A 21,823-nucleotide genomic window follows, 5' to 3' on the forward strand; every position below is an offset into this window, starting at 1 on the left:
TATTGCGAGTTGATGACCTCGGGTCACTTATTACCATATTCATATTGACTGTTCAAGAACTGTTTTGTGAAAATGAGCAAAACTTTAGAATCTTATAATTTCCCTAATTTTTATCAGATTCAATCAAATTTTCAATTCGCTTGTTAAATTTTACTCTCTTTTTCAGATACTGAATACAAATAATTACAATGTATCCGCAGCATTGGTGAAGACTTCATAGATACAATGTTCATGTATGTACTTGCATATGGTACAGCGCCTCTCACTGGTTCAGAAAAGCTGTCGTGCTGAGATTATGTAATACACCATACTGTACTAGTTTGGTTGTAAAAAAAAACAACAATATAATGAAAGAAAACTGTCGGCCCCTAGGACATTGTTATAACGGGATTGCACTGTACTATGTCGATGGAAGTGGACTGAATGTTTATTCCCTCAAACATACACACACACACACTCACACACACATACACACACATACACACACACACACACACACACACACACACGCGCACACACACACACACACACACACACACACACACAAACACTGTCTTTCTATGGTCTCAGCCAATGTTCTACAGACTCTCCTTGTTATTGTATTAGACACAATCAACAGGTAGGATTTTTTATACCAACGCCACCAAGTGTTGCCGGAGGCATTATGTTTTTGGGTTGTCCGTCCTTCCATCTGTAATCAATTTTTCACTATCAAAATTTTACTATTTCCCTCATATTTATGCAATGCCTGCAGGATTTTTTTTTTTTTAATTTAGTGTATTCATTCATTACCCAATAAAGATTCCCTGGGATTCCCCCCCCCCCACAGGTCTAAGGTCCAAGGTCAAGTGAAAGTGCTAAATATCACTTCTTCCTCCATACTGTATCTCAAAAGTGGTTCATGGTATCATCATGAAACTTAGTACACATTTATACATGTTATGCTTGACAGTGATTCTCTTGGGAATTTTAGGGTCATTATGTTCAAAGGTCAACGATCAAAGGCCAGGTTACATGCTCAAATTTTACTATTCAATACTGAAATGACATTTTTTCTTCATTCCTTGAAAATTGATCAATGCATAATTCATCCAATTAAACCTAGGGTGCGTTCGAGCGCTCTCCTAAAGCGAACTGTATCGTACCGTACGCGCTCCAGAGGAGCGCCCGAACGCTCCTAAAGTGTACCGTACCGTTCTGTAGTGAGCCAAAAGTGGACCACTTCCCGATGTGCTCCAAAAACGTACCAAAGCGTACCAAAGCGTACCAAAAGTTCGTTGTAAAGCATGCGCGTATCATGTGCATACGTCACAATGGAAAGACATCATTTTCTTTGCTCAGGACAGCTGAAAGTAGTTCAAGCGCCAGGTGGATGACATTCTTGCTACAAACAAGCGTGACCTTTTCTAAAAATAACTCATGAGGTACGCTTTCTCCACAGAGCATTCGAACACTCAAAAACTGGCACCGAGTTCGGTACGGTACGCTTTAGTTCAGTTCGCTTTGGTTCACTTTAGAGCGTTCGAATGCACTCCTAGTTCAAGGAAAGTGAATATTCAACACATTTGTGACAAACATTTCATTTTAATATTTGTCCTGTTAAACTGTCATCTCACATTGTCAAGATTTACTTTAGACCTGTTAGGAGAACCATGCATTATGGCAGAGGCATACCAGTTGTTGCAGCGACATTTCTAGTTGTTGTTTTTTGGAGAAGACATTACAGTATCACAAATGTTGCAAAATGATCACACATTATTATAATCAACTACATTGTAGAGTGTATTGAAATACATGGGCACGCATAAGTCGAGGGTGCTTCTGTACCCCCAATTTCATTTCTCATAGGGGTGCTATGCCCCCTTACTTAAAAAAGTCAGGGGTACTGCAGTAACCTCTAGCACATCTGGCTCCCAGGGGCCTGGTACTGTATACGTTGTACCACTCTATAAAGCTGACCTTGTACTTGGTACAGTGTCTGATGCAGCAGAAACTTTGCAGTGATCATGACATTCAATGCATGGATAGACACAAAAGGCTTTATTCTATGGTATTCTCTTGGATGTACGTGGTTGATTGATACCATTTGCTGACTATTGCTAGTCACCTGGAGTCAGCATTATTCGCCTGTTTTCTGGTGTGGGTATACGGTTTGCACCCTCCACGAAATGAGTGAAGTGGGACCTTACGTGTAGGACTTCCATTTAATGTCCTATCCTAGGGACAGCATGTTTTGCCTCTTACTAGAAGGGACAGTATGATTACACACAACATTGCCCAACTACACTTGGGAATCGAACCCGAGTCATTTGTATAGGGAGGTATAGATGCACAAAACTTTTACCGACTGAGCCAAAATCATCACACTTCAAGCCTTTATTCATGACAGCATACAGCCAGACTTCACCCAAAGTTAGGATATGTGCAGGTACATATACAATGCTCGTACTTATTCAATCAAAAGAATAATCTTACATGCACTTTCTCTTTTCATATATACTAAGCCTTCTCACCTTTTCTACAACTGTATGCCTCCCTCCCCCCCCCCCCTTAAAGGACAAGTTCACCTTCATAAACATAAGGATTGAGAGAATGTAGCAATATTAGTAGAACACATCATTGAAAGTTTGAGGAAAATCAGACAATCCGTTCAAAAGTTATGAATTTTTGAAGTTTTTGTGCAGTACCCGCTGGATGAGAAGACTACTGCAGTGTATGAATAACTTAGATGTCACATGCGTACAACAATATAAGGAAAATATAAAGAGAATTTCACAAAATTCCATCTTTTGAAAAAAGTACACATTCCCCTGACTCGTAACCGATAAATGTTATGGGTAATATTATTCCCCCTGCCTTTAGAAAGAGGCAAGTCAATTGATCTTTTATTATGCGAAAAAAGTGAAAATATGTTGAATTTTCTTTTATATCTCTTTATACTGTTGTACGCATATGACTCACAAGCTGTAGTAGTCTCCTCATCCAGCGGTTCCAACACAAAAATTTTAAAAATTCATAACTTTTGCATCGATTGTCCAATTTTCCTCAAACTTTCACTGATGTGTTCTACTCATATTGTTGCATTTTCTCAATCCTTATGTTTATGAAGGTGAACTTGTCCTTTAACTCCGGTGGTCATGTGTACCGCATGCACATTCCTGATTTGGGTGTTTTTTTTAGAGGTAATTTCAAAATCCTTTCTGAATCATTCTGAAATTGGGTTAGTTTCAACCCCCCAGAAAAGATTCTGAAATCGGGGTAAAGTGCGGCACTTCGTGATATTTGCCCCGATTCCCCCGAATGTGCTTACACTGCTGTGCATGTTTTGCTGCACAGCATGCCAGGCTGGCCTTCTTTTCACAACACTTTGCCACATGCGCTCCATATACATAACATGTTTCATGCTGCTTGTATGTATAGGCAGGACTTTCCTTCCGAAAGCCCATGATAGGGGGGCAAAATCCTGATTTCACACATTTCCATTTGTAAAGGAGGCATATCTCTAGAAGTATGTTACAAGCATATTTGTATGGTATTATGTACATATATATGACTTGGACAGAGATTTCACTGAATAAAAATATGGATGACTCATCAATGTCACTCCAACATAGTGTTTTATTTCTTCCATGTATTAAAAACACAAACTCTTTTAATGGGAAAGAAGGGACATACAATGTAGCTTTGTATTGATGATTTGGGGGGGGGGGGGCAATTAAATGGCAGTCACAGCCATTAGCATAAATATAATGCTGTCTGCAGTCACAGGTCTATGTTACTTCTGATATCTAACATTTTGATGAAAGTTCAAATGATGTCACAAATACAATTGTACTTGTTTAACTTTTGCTACACATTTTGGTCTTCATTTGTCTCCTATGCATGGCAGGCTGCTTGATTCTATTCACCTGAGAATAATCTCAAGTTTCTATTGTAATTTTATATTACATATAAAGACTTATTGCACACTCACTTGAGATTATATCACAAATCATAACATAAGACATATAGACAAATTAGAACACAATGCTAGATATTTCCTAATCATTAATGACATAATCGTGATATAAAAATGGTTTTGCACACCATCCAGATAGAACGTAATGCCAACAGATGAGACATTCAATAATATTTCAGTTGCTAGTGATATTAACAATATTAACAGACTTACATCATGAATAATAAAATGCTCATTTCTATTCCGTCTCTCAGTGAACAAAGTGTTGTTGCTGGTTGTTTTTCTTTTCTTTCTTTTGTTTTCAACACAGCACACATTTACACTCAACAAAAAGGTAGAGCTAAAATATGCCCAACCTTCTGTGGGCTACAAACAGCAATTAATAAGCCAGTTCGGAGTTATCTCATGGGCACATTGGTCCGAATGACCTTTCTTTTTTCTCAGTCGGTCAAGGGGCTCCCCACTCGTTTTCAGAGCGACATAATGGATATGCTTTACGCAACGATTTATGGTATTCATCAATCCTGCTTAAACAAAGAATGAACTCGCAGAGACAAGATGGCCAGAATGATCCGTCAATTAACACTTGGGAAAGCATCCATTTCATTATCTTACATTGAATATAAGAACAACCTCTTTCTATTGATATTGCCAAATACCACTTTTGCTGTCAGGTGGATGTGCTGGCAAGCAGCATTTATAAGGATTACATGAATAATCATTATACATAATAATACATCACAGACGCTTATCCCAGTGACTTTAAAAACCAACGTGCCTGTTGGTCCGAATGACCTTTTTCTGCTCATGCGCAGAGTGGAACTCCGAACTGGCTTATTGCACTGATGCTTTATTGCAAAATCCTTTGGCTGTCAGCTTCTTCTTTTTTTTCAATTCTATAAAAATGATATATTTCAATAAAACATATGTCCATACTTCATATTAATGATATATTATATATATATATATATATATATATATATATATATATATATATACACTTTCTTTCTTGCTTTCTTTTATTTACAAGAATCTGCTGGAATGAATTAATGACTGTAGATGTATGTCCTCATTTAGCAACTCTAGCTCACAGAAACGGCTAGAATAGTCTTGTCACCAGCCAGTCTGGATTTACTGCTCCACCAAACATAATGTGTATCCACGGGAAACTCTCTGCAGTTGCTTTGTACAGGTGTCTCTCCCAGTGTCAAATATCTTCTACATTATCCAATTCTTCACTGTGAAAATGAGATGAAATAAAGTAATATTGCATAAGAATTCAAAGACTCTAAACAGAGTCCTTGTCATACATATGTAAACAGCACGTCTCCCCCCCCCCCCCCCCCCCCCGAATAGTCCTCTTCAGTTTTGATTTATGATTTTAAATTGTGATCTAGACATCTGTGCTGTCGGAGAAGTTAAGCTATTGTCCTTATCACTTTAACCTGTTGAGGATGGTTTGATTTTGCTACAACACGCATTTCAACCTGCCCGAGTATACTCGGGACTTGTCCTCAATGGGTTAATACAGAACAAGAGAAAGAATGCCCTGGTAATGTAACTATTACACTCTGTCTTAGGACATACCGTACCCCTCCTTCTCTCATGAACACAAGAATTTCACAGGAGGCGTTTTCACATCAGCCCGATGTTTTGAAATAGCACGCTATTTTCTGACTTGGGATATTAACCCGATCACGAAATAGCGCGCTATTCGATAATGTGAATACAAATTAGCGCGCTAATTGATCGAGAAAATTTCTCGAGTCCAACTTGGGAAATTTCCGAAATAGCAGGATAATTAATGTTAACTAGCGCGCTATTTGATAATGTTCGGGCTGATGTGAATAGGAAATGAAATAGCACACTAATTTGCAATCGCGAAAAATATCTCAAGCTTGGATTTTTATCGGGCTGATGTGAAAACACCTATTATGTGATGAAAATTAGTTGAAGTAATTCTGTACCTCTCAGAGTATACTGCATCTACATATTGTATGCATTCAATCTTTCTTGCCTCTCAATTCCTTGCAAACCATGTGAGATGTCAATGCTTTATTTTCATTTTATGTTCACTTTTATATATTTATGTTCACAAGTACAGCAGTACATACATGTAATTTATGCAGATCAAAATGTGTCATATAGGGAGCTGTGAGTTTCAAAGGGCTAAACATCTGTTGATTTATGATACAAGTAATAATTTATGCCCCGTGGCAAGTGTCATTTCATATGCCCTCCCCCCCCCCCAAAAAAAAAAAATAAAATAAAAAATAGAATAAAAACAAACAAACAAACAAACAAACAAACAAATGCATTACTATAATACTGGTATTTTCTATGTACTAAGTTACAACCATGTCTGCCTTCTTTCAGTAAGCCTTTATGATACCATGAAATTAGTAGAGTTAAGGTACAATTCTGATAATACATTTACAAAGCCTGCCATATCCTGTATGTGTAATTCCCTACAGTGTGCACACACCGAGACAAAAAAAGACACAAACATATTTCAACACACAGCAGTTAATGAATTAAAAAAAGGAAAAATCTCATGGTCACGTAACTTCACTTAATTCTATGGTATCTTTAGATATTAAAGGGTGCTTCCTTAATCAGCTTAAGAGTTGTGAATTGATAGATGCTGGGTGCTTTTGGAGACAAATGAGTTGCTATATCATGTTTCTCTCTTGAAAGCGTAGATAGATTGTGTAGTGGTATATCGATAATCAGTCATCCAGTCTATGTAGTATGATGATTGGAATAAGAAGGAACAGTCAGGTACAACAAATAAACTTTGGTTCTGTCAAGTGTCAAACTTAATTTCTCTTTTCTTGAATGTTACACATGGGAGATATGACCTGCATGCTAGTGATAATGAGTTTGTGATGGTACAGACTTGCAGGCCTGTAGATTTAGCTTGAGGAGCAATGTTGATAGAATTGATCAGTAGACATGTAGAGTGAAGGCAGAAAAACTAAGGGGGACTAAAACATTCAGATGAAATAACGTAAGAATTATTTTGAAAATATGAGGGACATTTCTTTGGAAACTTTAATTCATTTCTTTGTTTTTCGATTGAAAGATGACAATGCAGCAAGTACACTTTTAGTTATAAGTAGAATTTTGGGCATGAAATGTCCTAGGTTTTACCATGGAAAAAAAGTAACAAGACAAATAAAGATAACACAGCCTTGTCAGAATCCCGTTCCCGGTTGGAGATAATTTGCACAGTACTCTCAGCTGGACCAAAAAGTCTAAAAGTGTGTAATTACCTGCATTTATAGCTTTCCATTATACATAGACAGTCATCTGCAAATAGTGGCTGCAAATGTTCTCACTCATTGTCTGGGGGTTGACATAAGCCAGACAGTTTCACGTGAATGACAGGAGAAATAACTTGTTTAGATTCTTTTATCTCGATCTGTAGCTTTCCTAATTTGTCAAGCATATTATGGCATCAGTCCTTAACATATTTTAAGTGAATAATGCCATCATACTTGCTTTACTTCAATAATGACCTTATGAAAATCATTCTCTTTGCTTTGTTTAAGATTTTACTCATGAATTATCCTAAAAGTAAATGACAAAATATTTCCAGTCTGTCAAAAAATAGAAACTTTGTGACACAGAAACAAGCAGTGAAAGTTCTAATTAAAGTCATGATTCAAATTCAAACATAATTTTATTGATTTACATATCATAACAGCATAGACAAAGTATGATAATCTTGACACTACAATGAGGACTGTCTTTTGACTATTACAGCATAAAGGAGATTTACATCAATTATATCAAATAACACAGTCATTTCTATCCAGTACACCAGAATAACTACAATACCACTGGACCTCCCTGTCAGAAGTCACAGCAAGAAAATATTTGAGAATTAAGTTACCAAGACCTCTGACATTGCACACTTTATCCCAATGATATCATACAAATTTTACTTGACCTTCTTGGTTTTTCAGACCATGCTTACAGCCAGCTTTTTATTTCTGGATGGTAGGCAAAGAGGACGGTAGGGCCTACAGGTGGAATGTAAAATCTATCCATGTATGCACAAAAAAGAACATTCTCGGTGGAAATGGTGTTTGGTATGTAAACAGGACGGAATGGCTAGCAGCTGTATGTTTACGTGCAGCACATGGGCATGTGATAGCTGGCACAGTACAGTGGACGCAAGGGTACCTGTCCTCAGGAATTGAAACAGCTAAAAAATCAGGACGGAGAAAAAGCCAGCACGGTGGGGTTACCCCTCTATCCTGTATGCCCTATCATCCCGAATTGAAAGCTCCCTCATGAGATGTGGGTTTCAAGACTGAAAATCCAATTTGAACATAATACCTCTGGCAGAGTCACAAATGTTTCATAAATAGAAGCTGCAATGAAGAAGTGAAATCTAGTCACTTATGCATTCTCTATGCTAAATATATTAGATATATTTAATAGAATATCGCTTTTAAAGTAATAATACTCAATATAGCACAGTCATTTTCATAGCTGGTTTCAGAACAGTAACACAAAAAATCCATTGCACAACAATGTCTAGAACATATCGATGCAGATTTTGATTCATCCAGGTAGTATGCTAAAAGCGTGTAAATTAAATTAAAGGCAGTAACATCGCCCATTCACCCTCCATGGGTGAATGCTCGCCAGCCAGACAGAGCTGAAGAAGTGACTCGGACGAGTCACGAAACTGTTTTCTCCGTGATTTTCACAAGTAAGTCCAGTCGAACAGATTTGATTTACACGCTTTTAATGTCTAGAACAGTTTGTCATTTACAATGTCAAGCATGAGATGACATCTATGGTATGAAGGTTTCAAAATACTTGTCACAAAGAGTAACAATCACAGACACCTTTTTATTTACCAAACACTTCAATTTCCCTTTCTAGGATTATTAGATGATTGTCCTTTTAACCTGTTGAAGACTAGTCCCAAGTATACATGGGCAGGTGTCTATGGCAAATGCATGTTATAGCAAAATCAGTTAGTCCTGAAAGGGTTAAGGGATTCAAAGACAATATTGTGCTGTTCATTAAACATACTATCAAGGAGCAGACAATATATGAAGAGTGCAACTCTTCATATCTGAATGTCTGACAGAGTTAATCTACTCCATGTTGGTGTCTTGTTACTCCTATCTTAACCCTACCCAGGCCTGGCTTTTTGGGCTGTGCTATGGCCGGGAAGGGTTGACTCGACACCCCACACCCCCCCCCCCCCCCCCCCCCATGAAATTTAGCACATGCATTACCAAACTACAAAAAAAAAACAAAAAAAAAAAACATTTTTTCAATCAATAATGCTAACTTATGCATGAAATCATACATTTTGCTCTAAATCAGAAAGTAAAGCTGCTAGAATCCTAATTTATGGCGATAATATTCTTCATAGCATTCCTAACAATGTACTTGAAAAAAAAATCTGGTATCAAAACTAATTTCTTATAAATTGTATTGTTTTTGAATTTATGCATTTCTTTGTTTTTCAACATTTTTGTGGTCTTTTTTCCCACAAAATTTATGACAAAACCTGTTTCAAGCGTAATTATGCTAAAATAAACTGATTTCAGCCAAAGAAAATGAAAATAATCATATCTTTTTGAATAAGGTGAGAAAACTTCACTTGCATAAAATTTGTACACAAAATTACATTTCTAAAGCCATTTTTGGTCTGACAAACATGTCTAAAATGTCATGCAGCAGGTCATAAGTGTCATAAGTTGTGCGAGACTCGAAAGTAAAATACATTGTATATACAGGGAGGATATGCATGTCCCATTCCGTCATAAATTGTGGTTCTCAATTGTAAATAGGACCTCATGCACATTGTCTTACTCACTTTTTGCTATTAAAGTTTGGTGAAAATTTGGCCATGCATTTTCAAGAAGAAGATGAAAAAGTAATGTGAAAATTGGGCCACAGCTTGGTCACCCCGTAACAAGCTCAAAACTACAGTCACCAATGTAACAGGTACTCAAAGCACTAACTATTAAAGCTCTAGTATTTCCTGATCTAGAGGACAACATTTTTAAAGCTGCCTTTGGGGGCTTTGGGGCCCTGGAGAGGGAGGAGCATGCAGCCCATTTGAACAAATTGAGATCCTATCACTCTACAAATGCTACCTCCCAAGTTGAGTGAAAATCCATCATTGAGCTTGAAAGAGGAAGTTGAAAATGTAAAAAAGTTTACAAACAATGCATGTCAGACAATGAATGATTGCAATAGCTCATTGAGCCTTTGGCTCGAGTGAGCTAAAAATGCACATTATATTCTTCTTAAATGGAATGCTTTGTGGGGTGTCAGCTTAAAGAAGTGGTTCAATCTTATCTTCAAACCAGCTATCATTCCTCCAGTACCTTTCTACATATGGCTTCCCATGTGCACCATAGCTGTCATAGTTACTGTACTTTTCCAAGTCTTTCATGTCAGGTTTGAACTTTGGCAGGAAGTAGAGCCAACACTGCAGGACTTGGTGTGATGTGGTGTCATTGGCTGGAGTTGTCATCGCTATAGAAACCTGCCTTCTGTCATAGAAACCAGGGTAGCCTTCCAGCTCATCAAGCTTGGCAAACACACTGTCATTGACCTCGTACACTTCCCCTGCAACATTCTATAGATAGACAAAGGCAAATAAATGCATTTGTAATATCAACACAGCATATATGTGACCCTGCATCACAAAACCAACAAAAAGTTGCCAGACATCGATTTTTAGTAAAGGACAGATTCGGAAAGAGCAGACTCGATGCTTTAAAGGGACTGTACAGTACTGGTTGAGGTGGGGATTCATGTTTTGAACATTCCTAAGTGAGATAATGAAAAGCCTCTTCTGAAATATGAAAGAGCATGTAATTTTAAGAAGGATTCAACATTTATTTGATGAAAATTGGTTTTCAAATGGCTGAGATATCCAAAAAAAGTGCAAATAGTAAAAGGCGACATGCCACAACTTTATTAGGATTGCTCTGTTTCACCTTGTTTTGGGATATCTCAGCCATTTCAAAACCAAATTTCATCAAATAAACTTTTGATACCCCTTAGAACTGCATGCTCTTTGACATCTCATAGAGTGGTTTCTGAATATCTAGCAAAACGTTAAAAGCTTAATCCTCACCTCGACCAGAACTGTACACATCCTTTAAAATGGTGTGTAAGTCAATTCAAATGGACTCCCCTACAAACCTACCTAAATACTGGTAAGAAAGCACGCACTATGGAAAAGTGTGAAGTGAGAAAAGAGGCTCTGAAGCACAGGGTCTATTCAAGAGCTTAATCTTTACCAAGCTGTGCTAGCTGTGCCATATGAAAGGGACAAAACACAGGATGTAAACTACCAGAGCCACAACAATAAAGGGATTATCAGACTAAAGCTGAAATTCAGCATGTTCTATTAACCCATTCTGCCTGTGATTAATACTAACTTTTCAAAGCAGTACTGTCATCCTTTCAAAAGTTATTAGACTTGAAAGTTAAGAGTGTGCAAAGGACTTCAAGAAATGAAAAGCTGCCTTTAAATCTAAGATGCAGACCATGGTACATGTAAGTACTCACATTAGTAAAGTGCACTTTGCTGTGTACATTTCAAAATTTAACTGCAAATTGCTCAACATTATACACTTAGGGCCATTCCATGATCAATGAAGACATACAGCAAGCAATAAGACATTTAATTGTGTTGTATCAACACTATTTAAACTTACACCAACAAGGTTATTAATAGCTATGAGTACAGAACTTAAATCTATCAAAACAAACAAATAAGTACGCAGGCAGTGAGCCCTGGTGGCTATGATTTCCATTCATTCATTTTGTGGTACTCAATTCATTATTCAAGTTTGATTGTTCACAATAAGAATCACTTAGCTGCCAACAAAATAAATCATGAAAACAAAGCTATCTTTGACTTTTCCCAACATGTACATGAGTTTGTAAATCATATGACATGTCACAATACTGGTAAACCAAACCATGGGAAATTACATAATTTTTTTTTTCTTTTTCTTCTTTCTGTAAATACTTACATGACCTTCCCCTTCACTATCCAGAAGGAATGGAATGTTGAATTCAGAAGCTATCACCAGTGGCCATTTGGACTGTGTCTGACCTTCCCCTATAAGTTTGTAGCCTTCTTTGAAGTCTGTGATCACATGGTGGTTTGGCTGGCCTCGCTTGAGAGTTCCATACACAAACACAAGATGGCTCATTCTGGCTTACTGCTGACACTGCCTGAGACTCCACTGAAATGTGTGCCCTGGAAGGTGCTAAACATTGAATGAGAGAGATAACAGTGGAAGTTATTTGATATCATGATCAAAATATCTAATTGTAGAATTTACTCTGGACTCAATACAGTCATTCAAAACACTTCAAGTTTAGCTAGCTGCAAAAGTGTTCATTGCCTTTGTCTAAGAATGCATGAGATGATACATAATGGCCTTGTTGAAAACAAATATGCTTTGAAAAAAAAATGAGAAAATGTATTTGTGAGAGAATCTGAAGAAAAGGTTTTTGAGACAGATAGATCTGTGAATGAACAATGAGCCAATTTGTTGAATGCTATGTACTGTCAATAGAAAAAAAAAAAATCTTGTATGAGAAAAGCACTTGCACAGTGACATTGTTTCACATTATCTTGATCCCACTAATTACAGTGTCCTTGTGACATTTTGCCTTAAATTGTTCTTACCCCCATCATTAATTATACCGATGTTTGATAGAATAGCATCCAATGTTCTTTCAAGCATTAATTGCATTGCCGATAACAGATGGAACCGTAGAACTGTACCTTGATATTTGACCTAGTTTTTCCCCACCCCATACCAAAATGCTTTCTTAATATTTCTATGCCCCCACCATGAAGTGTCGCCGCGGGCATTATGTTTGCGGGTTGTCCGTCTGTCAGTCCTTCAGTCCGTAATCAATTTTGTGGATGTCCAGCATATCTAAAAACCGTTAGAGGCATCCTAATGACACTTGGCATGTATATGTATGAGTAGGCGAAGTTGTGCCTATCAACTTTTGGGCACACATGTCAATGGTCAAAGGTCAAAAGGTTAAGGTCAAATGCTTAAAATTTCACTATTTCCCCCATATCTATGTAATACATGAAGGTATTTTCTTGAAACTCAGTGTATGTGTCTGACGTACATGAACTATCAAATTAAGATTCTCCGAAAGAGTTTCAGGTCGTGAGGTCAAAGGTCATGTGAAAATGTTAAAATTTCACTTTTTTCTCCACATCTCACAGGTTCACAGGTTCAGGGTTTAACTCTTCATGAAACTTAGTACAGATAAACTGACTGGCAGTGATTATCCAGGGAATTTAGGGGTCATCAGTCAAAGGTCAGGGTCAACTCCTCAAAATGTCACTTTTTCCCTCTTATCTAGATGCAAACCCTGCAGGATTTACTTAGTGTATGCATGTGTGTATTGTGAATTACCCATTAGATATCTTGAAAGTTTCTTGCCAAAAGGTCAAAGGTCAAAAGGTCACAGGTCAAGTGAAAGTGCTAAATTTCACTTCTTCCTTAAACTTATAAAAGAGTCAAAAGTAATTGATAATAATAATTGATATGATTTATATAGCGCCAAATCCACTCTGCAGAGTGCTCTAGGCGCGGAAGGAAGAGAAAGTGAAGGAGATAAAGGACATACAAATATCAAATACATGTAATGAGTAGTCAAATTGAGGCTTTAAACAAGTGAGTTTTTAGACTGCTTTTAAAGGAGTCTGATGAAGAACAATTTTTTAAGGCTGAAGGTAAATCATTCCATAAGGTGGGAGCAGCATGGCCAAAGGCACGTGTGCCCCATATTGTAGTGAATCTTGGAATTATCAGAGAACCGGAGTTGGATGAGCGTAGAGATCTAGCAGGGATGTAATTATGGAGTAAGTCAATGTTATACTGAGGAGCAGCGCCCTGAATGCAATGAAAAGTCAGAAGTAAAATCTTTAAAATAATGCGATCTTTGACTGGTAACCAATGAAGTGATCTCAAAATAGGGGTGATGTGAGTGTGCTTCTTGGATAGTGTAATGATGCGTGCTGCCGCATTTTGAAGCCTCTGTAGTATGGAGAGCTGAGTTTGTGGTAAGTTAAATAAGATAGAGTTTCCAAAATCGAGCCTAGAGGATATCAAGGCATGGACTAATTTTTCGGTAGAAGAGCGGTTCAAATATTTTCTGATGAAGCCGATATTGCGAAGTTGGTATCTTATAGATCTACAAATGCTAGAAACTTGATGAGACATAGTCATATTACAATCTAGCATTACACCCAGGTTGCGACAGGTTTGGGACACACTTATTGACATGCCGGAAGTTTACCTAATTGTGTCTTCGAACCAAACATTAAAAACTCAGATTTATCCGTATTCAATTTCAAAGAATGTGAGTTCAGCCATGAATAAACAAGTAAAACTCCTCAAATCCCCCAATACCTACACTCTTAGACAGTATCTAGCCATTCTGATTCAACCTACAAAGTAGTTCAAGGAAAGTGAACATGCAACACATTTGTGACAGACCTGTCATTTGATATTATTCTTGTTCATTAGGTGAAACTTTCATTACCTGGTACACACTGTCAAGACTTTGTACTATACACCTATTAAAAGAACCATGCATCATGACGGAGGCATAGGCCTACCACTAGTCACCACAGCGACATTTCTAGTTAGAACTTCATAAAATTCTGTTCATGTTTCTCTTCTTTTTTTTCAAAGGCTAGACTTATGGAGAATCAAAGTGAATAAATAGACAAATAATTTCTCGCTACAAAGGCACCATAGAACATAAATGTAGGACTGAAGTTTGCTTTTGGCAGGATGAAGACGTTGTTCTTATGATATAAATGTCATTTCACTGATACAGCCTGTGTCACACTCTCTGTCTAACAACAGCTTTGCACAAGGTTATAAATACTGACAATATTTGATGAAATTTCTGCCAAGATTTCCCTTCATTTCACATTTTTTTCAGACTGTCAACCTATCAACAAACCTGCAATTTATTTTCCACAGAAGACTTATAAAGTGGCTGTACTGCTGGCACCAATGACATAACATTCACAAAGATTTGTGGGGTCAAAAAAACTCAATCCATTGTGGGAACATTTTGCCTCTTTTCCCCCAACTTTTAACACCTCTACCCACTCCCCAGTTTGGGTTCAGCATAGCAAGAACTCAGATGTGATTCTTACAGAACAGTTTCTATTGCAGTGGACAGGCATACACAATTCAACAAACATACCGGTACTTGTAATGACACAAGCTGGGCTTCCTGGTCTAGCTGACACTGATAATGAAGGACAGGATCAGCTAGAGTGAATACAATTGGTCTTGAGCCAAAGTCCTTCATTGTTGAAAATAGCAATACATATAAACAAGGCATTACCCTCTTGTGTATAATACATAATAAAAGAACCCAGCTTATCAAACTCTTTATGTAAGCTCATACCCTCCATGTATAACACAGTCTCACTTTTGAAAGCCTCAAGGAAAACGCTTACAATAGTTTAAGTCTGCCGTTCAATGAGAGTTGTACAATAATAGGCAGGAGTTCCAGTATATCCCTACAAAATTGATTTGGTTTTTCTTTTAGTATGGTACTTGATATAGATAAAGCATTAGTTAAGGGAAGTGTCACATATCCCATACATTTGGACAAGCAGCTCTGAAATATTACTTTATCTTTAAATTGATTTAAAAAAAAAAAATCACTCAGAATATTTCCAAGTGCCTTTATTCAGAGCTGTGTATGACATGAAGAAATATGTTTGTAAGGTAATGAAGATTTAAACAATATCTGCCTGAATTTTCAGCATGTCATCATGTTGCATGGTAGTTTGTAAACTGAGCCTGGTGTCCACTGCAACAACCCTTGTACAAGGTTTACAAATGTGACCGTGCACCACAAAACAAACAAAAAGTTGCATCCCTTGATTTGAAGTGAGGACTCAAAAAAGGTGAAATGGTTCAACCAAGTCCTTCTTGAATTTTTCATATTTTCTGAAAGAGCTATCCTTCTTCTACGTCATTCTTCAGTTTGGTATCTTAACATGAATGGGAAAGTGTATTTTTACCAGTTTTTCTACAACCCTTTTTGGTGGAAGAGTAGAATGATCTGGTATGACTTAGAGGTCGCTTTTCATGTCTTGAAATCCTTTGCGCACTCTTCACTTTCAAGTCTAATAACTTTTGAAAGGATGATGCTACTGCTTTGAAATTAAGCAATAATCTTGGGCAGAATGTCCTAATAGAACATGCTTAGTTTCAGCTTAATCTGATAATCCCTTCATGGTGTCACCGCAAATCTTTCTTCCTCAATCCCTTCATTGTTGTTGCTCTGGTAGTTTACATCCTGTGTTTTGCCCTTTCATGGCACAGCTACAAATGTAGCACGGTTTGGTAAAGATTTAAGCGCTTGAATAGACCGTGTACCTCAGAGCCTCTTTTCTCAGTTCACACTTTTCCAGAACATGTGCTTTCTTTCCAGTATTTGAAGGTAGATTAGGGGAGTCCTTTTGAATTGAGTTACACATCATTTTAAAGCTTAGAGTCTGCTCTTTCAGAATCTGCCCTTCACTGAAAATCCATGTCTGGTGACTTTTTGCTGGTTTTGTGGTGCAGGGTCACAAATGTCCTTGTTTCTTTAGTTTGTACTTGCATCATCTTCTTTATTTTGTATATGTATAGTCATACATTGTATGCACTACAATTGACTTTCTTTAGAACTAGAAATATGAAATATTGCTTCCATTCACACTTGAGGATAATTTTTTAAGATACATAGTTGAAACATGCTTTCACATAAGGTCTGGTTTGAGGGAAGGAAAGGATGGGCACAAAGTTTGAAACACAGATTCATTGATGTCAGTACCTAGCAGCAATGCAAGGTTACTGCCATTACACCAATAGGGCTTCTTTAGAAGCATCAATCTTCTACCCCATCTGTGAGACCTTAATCAGAGCCCACAGTGGAATATTCATTACTAAAGTAAAATCAAAGAGCAATGAATGTGTGTTAGATGCTTAGAGGAAACTTGATACCTGAGGCACTCTTTCATATTTAACATTAATAATGGAATATTTTGAAATTGATTACAGAGTTCACATGGTCATACCTTTGCTGGGAATCATTGCTGAAAATTTACACTGTATTTATTTGAAAAAATGTGCACAAATTGGGTTCCTTCAGTATGCTGTGCAAATGCATGTTACATCATTGGTATCTTAAAATAAAATGTAGGCCATTTCTACTGTACATATTTGTACCAAAGCATAAAAAAACCCAACAAACAAACATTGAAGCTTTGACACAATCTCATCCAAACAGGGTCCATATGACTGAATCAAAAAAAGAAAGAAATACCCTGGCTGTATTTGAACCATTGGAAATTATACAAGTGCATGATATTATTAATGTTCTGTGCATCTCTCCAGTATTGTAGGATTATAGAATATATTTAGGCCTATCTCAAGTATTCCAATATCCTAGATAGGGCATACTACAGGTACAGTGTCTCTACATGTACTTGTTGTACATGTACATTGTAGGCATGCATGGGTCATTATCTTGTAACTTGGCAAGGTTTAGAGTTTGAATTTGAGTAGAAGTTAACTGGATGGGGGTACCAATGCCTGGCCAAACATTAACTCTTTTGCAAAGTCTATCTGGAAAACATCATACATTTTGGGAATACTTCCTTATGCTCCCTCCCCCCCCCCCCCCCCCCAATAAATTTGCCATACCGCATAGCACTGAAGTAGTAGTAGTAGTACACTAGCTTACTGTCATGGATGCACACATTTATCTTTTGGCAAGTGGTGGGGATAGCATGCATTTTTTATGCATACAGTGCACTCTCGTTACAACGAGCACGGTTATAACGAAATTTCGTTACAATGAAGTAAAACTTCTGGTCCCAAAATTACAGTCATTAAAGTCTATGGTACAAAATTCGCTTATAACGAACGCAGTTATAGCGAAATTTTTGTTATAACGAAGTATTTTCCGAGCACCACTGACAAAGAAAAACAAAAGAAATGTGCTCCGTTATAACGAAATGCGGATCGCTTTCGAAAATACGTAGTGGAACAAGGAATTTACAGACTCTCTGCACAGGCGAACGCGTCACATCACTGTGTGTTCGCTTGGTGTGTCATGCAGAGTTTCCAAAGAAAACTTGTGTATTGTAATACAATAATCTGAAATTGATTAACTATTTGTTTCCTTGTTTACATAGCTTTCCAGTGTATGACGAGTATTCAAAAAACAGAATATCATATAAATGCATGGCTTCCTTGTTTTCGTTATATATTGTATTTGTTGGGCTATAACGAAATTTCATTATAACGAAAGAAAACTGCCAATCCCGAGCATTTTGTTATAACGGGAGTGCACTGTACCATCAGCATGATCAGGGGTAGGGTTCGTTGGACGTTGTGTAGAGTGGCAAGGCAAAAATTAAGTGGGGGGGGGGGGGTGGGGAGGAAGTCTTTCCCAAGAAATAAATGAAATTCAAATTAAAAATTAGAAAAGCACCCTCAGAGTAGTCAGAGTGCAGGCCTCCACCAAGCAGCTCATTTTCACCAATGAATGCCATGGGCAATACACACAAGCTGAAAATCACCAAATTTCCCAATTAGGCAATATAAAAAGCCTTTTGTTTATATCTTTTTTTAAGATTGACTAGCCTACTACTAGGCCTACTTACTCATGTGTTACTTCGTGTCTTTAGTGTTAGCTAGGCCTAAATTTACATTGCAAAGCTACATGATAGTCTATTCGCACAGCGTACTTACAGGAGTTACAGTGCATGAGTGTCTGGTCGGGCTACATTAGTACATGATACACCGAGCGACCCGTGTTACATAAATTCGTGAATATGAAGTAGTATTGAAGATCAGGGACGTGTTTACCGAGTTTGCCAAGCATAAATGTACCCGCCGGCCCAGTAAATTTATGTATGTAGAACTAGGTCTCGCACCGAGGTCAACTTACGTAGCTATAGAGTCTACGGTGATTTCGCTTGGTGTTTATACCTGCATACACACACGTTCCGTTGCGGGTGGGACTAAGTCGTTGGAAGATGGTTCTTGCTTGCACTAGGCCTCTCGACGGGGCGGGGCGGGCGGGCACCCAAAGCCCTAAAAGTAAAACGGAGGTGGAAGTTCGAAAGCCGTAGGGCAAGATCCTAGGAAATACTTTACGACTGTAGAAAGGCCGACGTCGTCAGCAGTGGTTCACATTCTCTCAACGGTCAACATGTGGGTATGCATATGCGACTGGGATGTTGGCGATGACCGATGACGATGTATAAGGTCGAGTTAGCAGTGGCCGGCTGAGTGGGCGCTATAGACGAGGTAGCCTGGATCCTCTGAACTTTAATTGACCTCTAGTTGCACAGCGACTGTCAACAATCCAAGCGCGTTTAGCGAGCGCTAGTTCTCTCGGCGACTTGGGTAACGCATCGCGGCCGCGCCGGCCGACCGGGTACGTACGTCGACGACTGTGTGAATGTGTGTAGCTAGAGGATCTTTGATGGCACAAAGAGATCTCTTTGGGGTGCATGTGACAAAACTGGCCCAGCCGGCATCGTGAAACTTGTTTGCAACTGGTGTCGAGCACGGTATCGAGCTGTGATAACTGTTGATCTGATAATTGATAGATAAATCTGATAACTGATAAATGTTTTCCTGATGTCACTCGTATAAGCCGTTTACATCGTCTGCGTTTATTACTACCACTGAGTAGCCTAGTGCCACTGCCACCGGTTTGTGGTACCCAACTGCGGGAACTGGTCGACTGTGAGACTGTACAAACGAGTTATAGAGACGAGAGTTTGATCTAGCTGAAGTCTATCGTTAGGCCTCATAGGGGGATCTTATGGCCTCAGCTCTCGCTCAAACATTAGAATCAACATCCCATTGATTTCGAGACCACTTCTTCAGTAAGGGCAGCCGGCAGTACAGTGCCTCTCCGACGTTCTTTCTTAAAGGTATACTTCACAGCATCCAACGCCTTGCTACAATCTCGAGATTTGTCAACATGGCAACCAATGCAGCATCGTACTATGATAATGATGGTAGGTCTTGTATCTGTGTTGTTTCACCATAACCTTGATTTTATTATGAAATTATTAAATTTGGGGCCTACAGTGTACTTTAATGAGGGATCGTATAGTTTTGGTTGAGACCTAATTTCAGATTTCTGACATTTTTTGATGAGATAATGAGAAACCTCTTATGAAATATGAAACTTCGAAAGAGCGTGTAATTCCATGAGGAATTCAACATTTATTTGATGAAAATTGGTTTTAGAAATGGCTGAGATATCCAAAACAGAGCAATTCTATATAAGTGTGGGACCCACACTTTATTACGATCACTTTGTTTTACTTTGTTTTTGGATGTTTCAGTCATGCCAAACCCGATTTTCATCAAATAAACTTTGAATTTCTCTTAAAATGGTATGCTCTGTACTAGTATTATTTCATAAGTGTTTTCTTGGTATCTCACAAAAAGTTAAAAGCCCAATTCTAATCTCCACCAATACTGTACTATCCCTTTAAAATCTAAAACTAAAATATGAAATAAACATTAACTTCGTGTTGTTTTGTGCATGTCCTGAAGGCCTAAGCTACATTTCCATTTGTACAGGTAGGCCTACATGTAGACCATATAAAATTGTGATTTATACTTGTAAGATGTAGAAGTGGTCAGAAATGATGTCATTAACCCAATGTTTACAAGACTTGTCGACAAAAACGTCCTACAACATCGTCATGGTTTTAATACCCATGGTGAATAAGTTCTTATTGTGCATATATCGCTGGTGTTAATATGTGTATTTTAAAATGTATGTTGAGTGGACCCCTTTTAAAATCAGCAACCAAGGTACATCCGTGCTGAAAGGACTATCACCTTATTTGCTGGAAATAAATGATTTTTTACTTTGTTGGACCCCTTAACTGACAGAATAGAATGTTCCAAGAACCAAAAGTTTCTTTGCTGTTTCCGTAAACTTGTCTATCAACTCTTTACATTTTATTAATTATCATAGCTTTGGCAATTATCCTTGACACTATTTGTGTGTTTCTTTAACTGGTAGTGAAGAGAAAGCATTCCTCTTATTCTCAATGTAAACTCCCTGTAAAAGCCGTATTCCAGACAGTTCTTGTGTATTTGTGTTTTGTGTATTTTTGTAATTTGCAATTATGTAGGCACGCTGAGTGACCACAAGCTGATAACCGTGTCAACCCTAATTGGAAACCGTTACCCTGAGCTCGGCCGACGGCTTGGGATGACTTTGGGACAACTTGAAGAAATCAGACAATCATCTCCTGGTAATCTTCAGCATCAGGTATTCACCATGCTTGCTATGTGGAGGGACATACACCAAGAAAAAGCAACCCTGGGTGTTCTGCAGGATATTCTGAAAGACTTGGGATGGACATCTGTCTACACTCAGATCAGGAATACTCATGACAACTTTTATGTAGTGTTGTGATTGCATAACACCATCATAGACTTCCTGTTGTGTCACTGTTTACAAGCATGCTTGCCTATAAGAAACACACATTGAGATTCTATGCGGGACTCTTCTACTTTCGTTGTCATATTTGTTCGTCATCACATGATAGCTTTCACATGACATTCATGGACTTGGAAGGAAAGTGCATGACATAATCATGATTATATACTATTACAATGCCACTGGTATTCAAGAGGAACGATTTGGTTTGATTGGCCATTTTCTTACAGATAGTGTTGAAATCAAATACAATTCTGTGGAATGAAAATGGAACCTGAATGATATACATGTGTGAGTCGAAAAAAAAATAAACTCTCG

The 21,823-nt window shown here is 37.9% G+C and overlaps 2 protein-coding genes across 2 annotated transcripts; one reads left to right on the forward strand and one right to left on the reverse strand.

Annotated features, from left to right (window-relative positions):
* Positions 1-5,097: 5,097 nt before the first annotated feature.
* On the reverse strand, positions 5,098-19,140 carry LOC139732773 (putative gamma-glutamylcyclotransferase CG2811). Its single transcript, XM_071643618.1, has 4 exons — positions 19,015-19,140; positions 11,992-12,231; positions 10,327-10,580; positions 5,098-5,196 (listed from the first exon to the last, which is right to left on the reverse strand). Exons 2-4 carry the CDS (start codon positions 12,172-12,174, stop codon positions 5,166-5,168), a joined length of 468 nt encoding a protein of 155 aa, XP_071499719.1. The 5' UTR covers positions 12,175-12,231; positions 19,015-19,140; the 3' UTR covers positions 5,098-5,165.
* A 792-nt stretch (positions 19,141-19,932) lies between these two features.
* Positions 19,933-21,506, forward strand: LOC139732774 (uncharacterized). The gene is made up of 2 exons (XM_071643619.1): positions 19,933-20,057; positions 21,195-21,506. Exons 1-2 carry the CDS (start codon positions 20,021-20,023, stop codon positions 21,479-21,481), a joined length of 324 nt encoding a protein of 107 aa, XP_071499720.1. The 5' UTR covers positions 19,933-20,020; the 3' UTR covers positions 21,482-21,506.
* The last annotated feature ends 317 nt before the right edge of the window (positions 21,507-21,823 follow it).

Source organism: Diadema antillarum, unplaced genomic scaffold (assembly GCF_040938485.1).
Source record: "Diadema antillarum isolate AM-2024a unplaced genomic scaffold, OU_Dant_1.0 seq00000447_RagTag, whole genome shotgun sequence".
NCBI lineage: Eukaryota > Metazoa > Echinodermata > Echinoidea > Diadematoida > Diadematidae > Diadema > Diadema antillarum.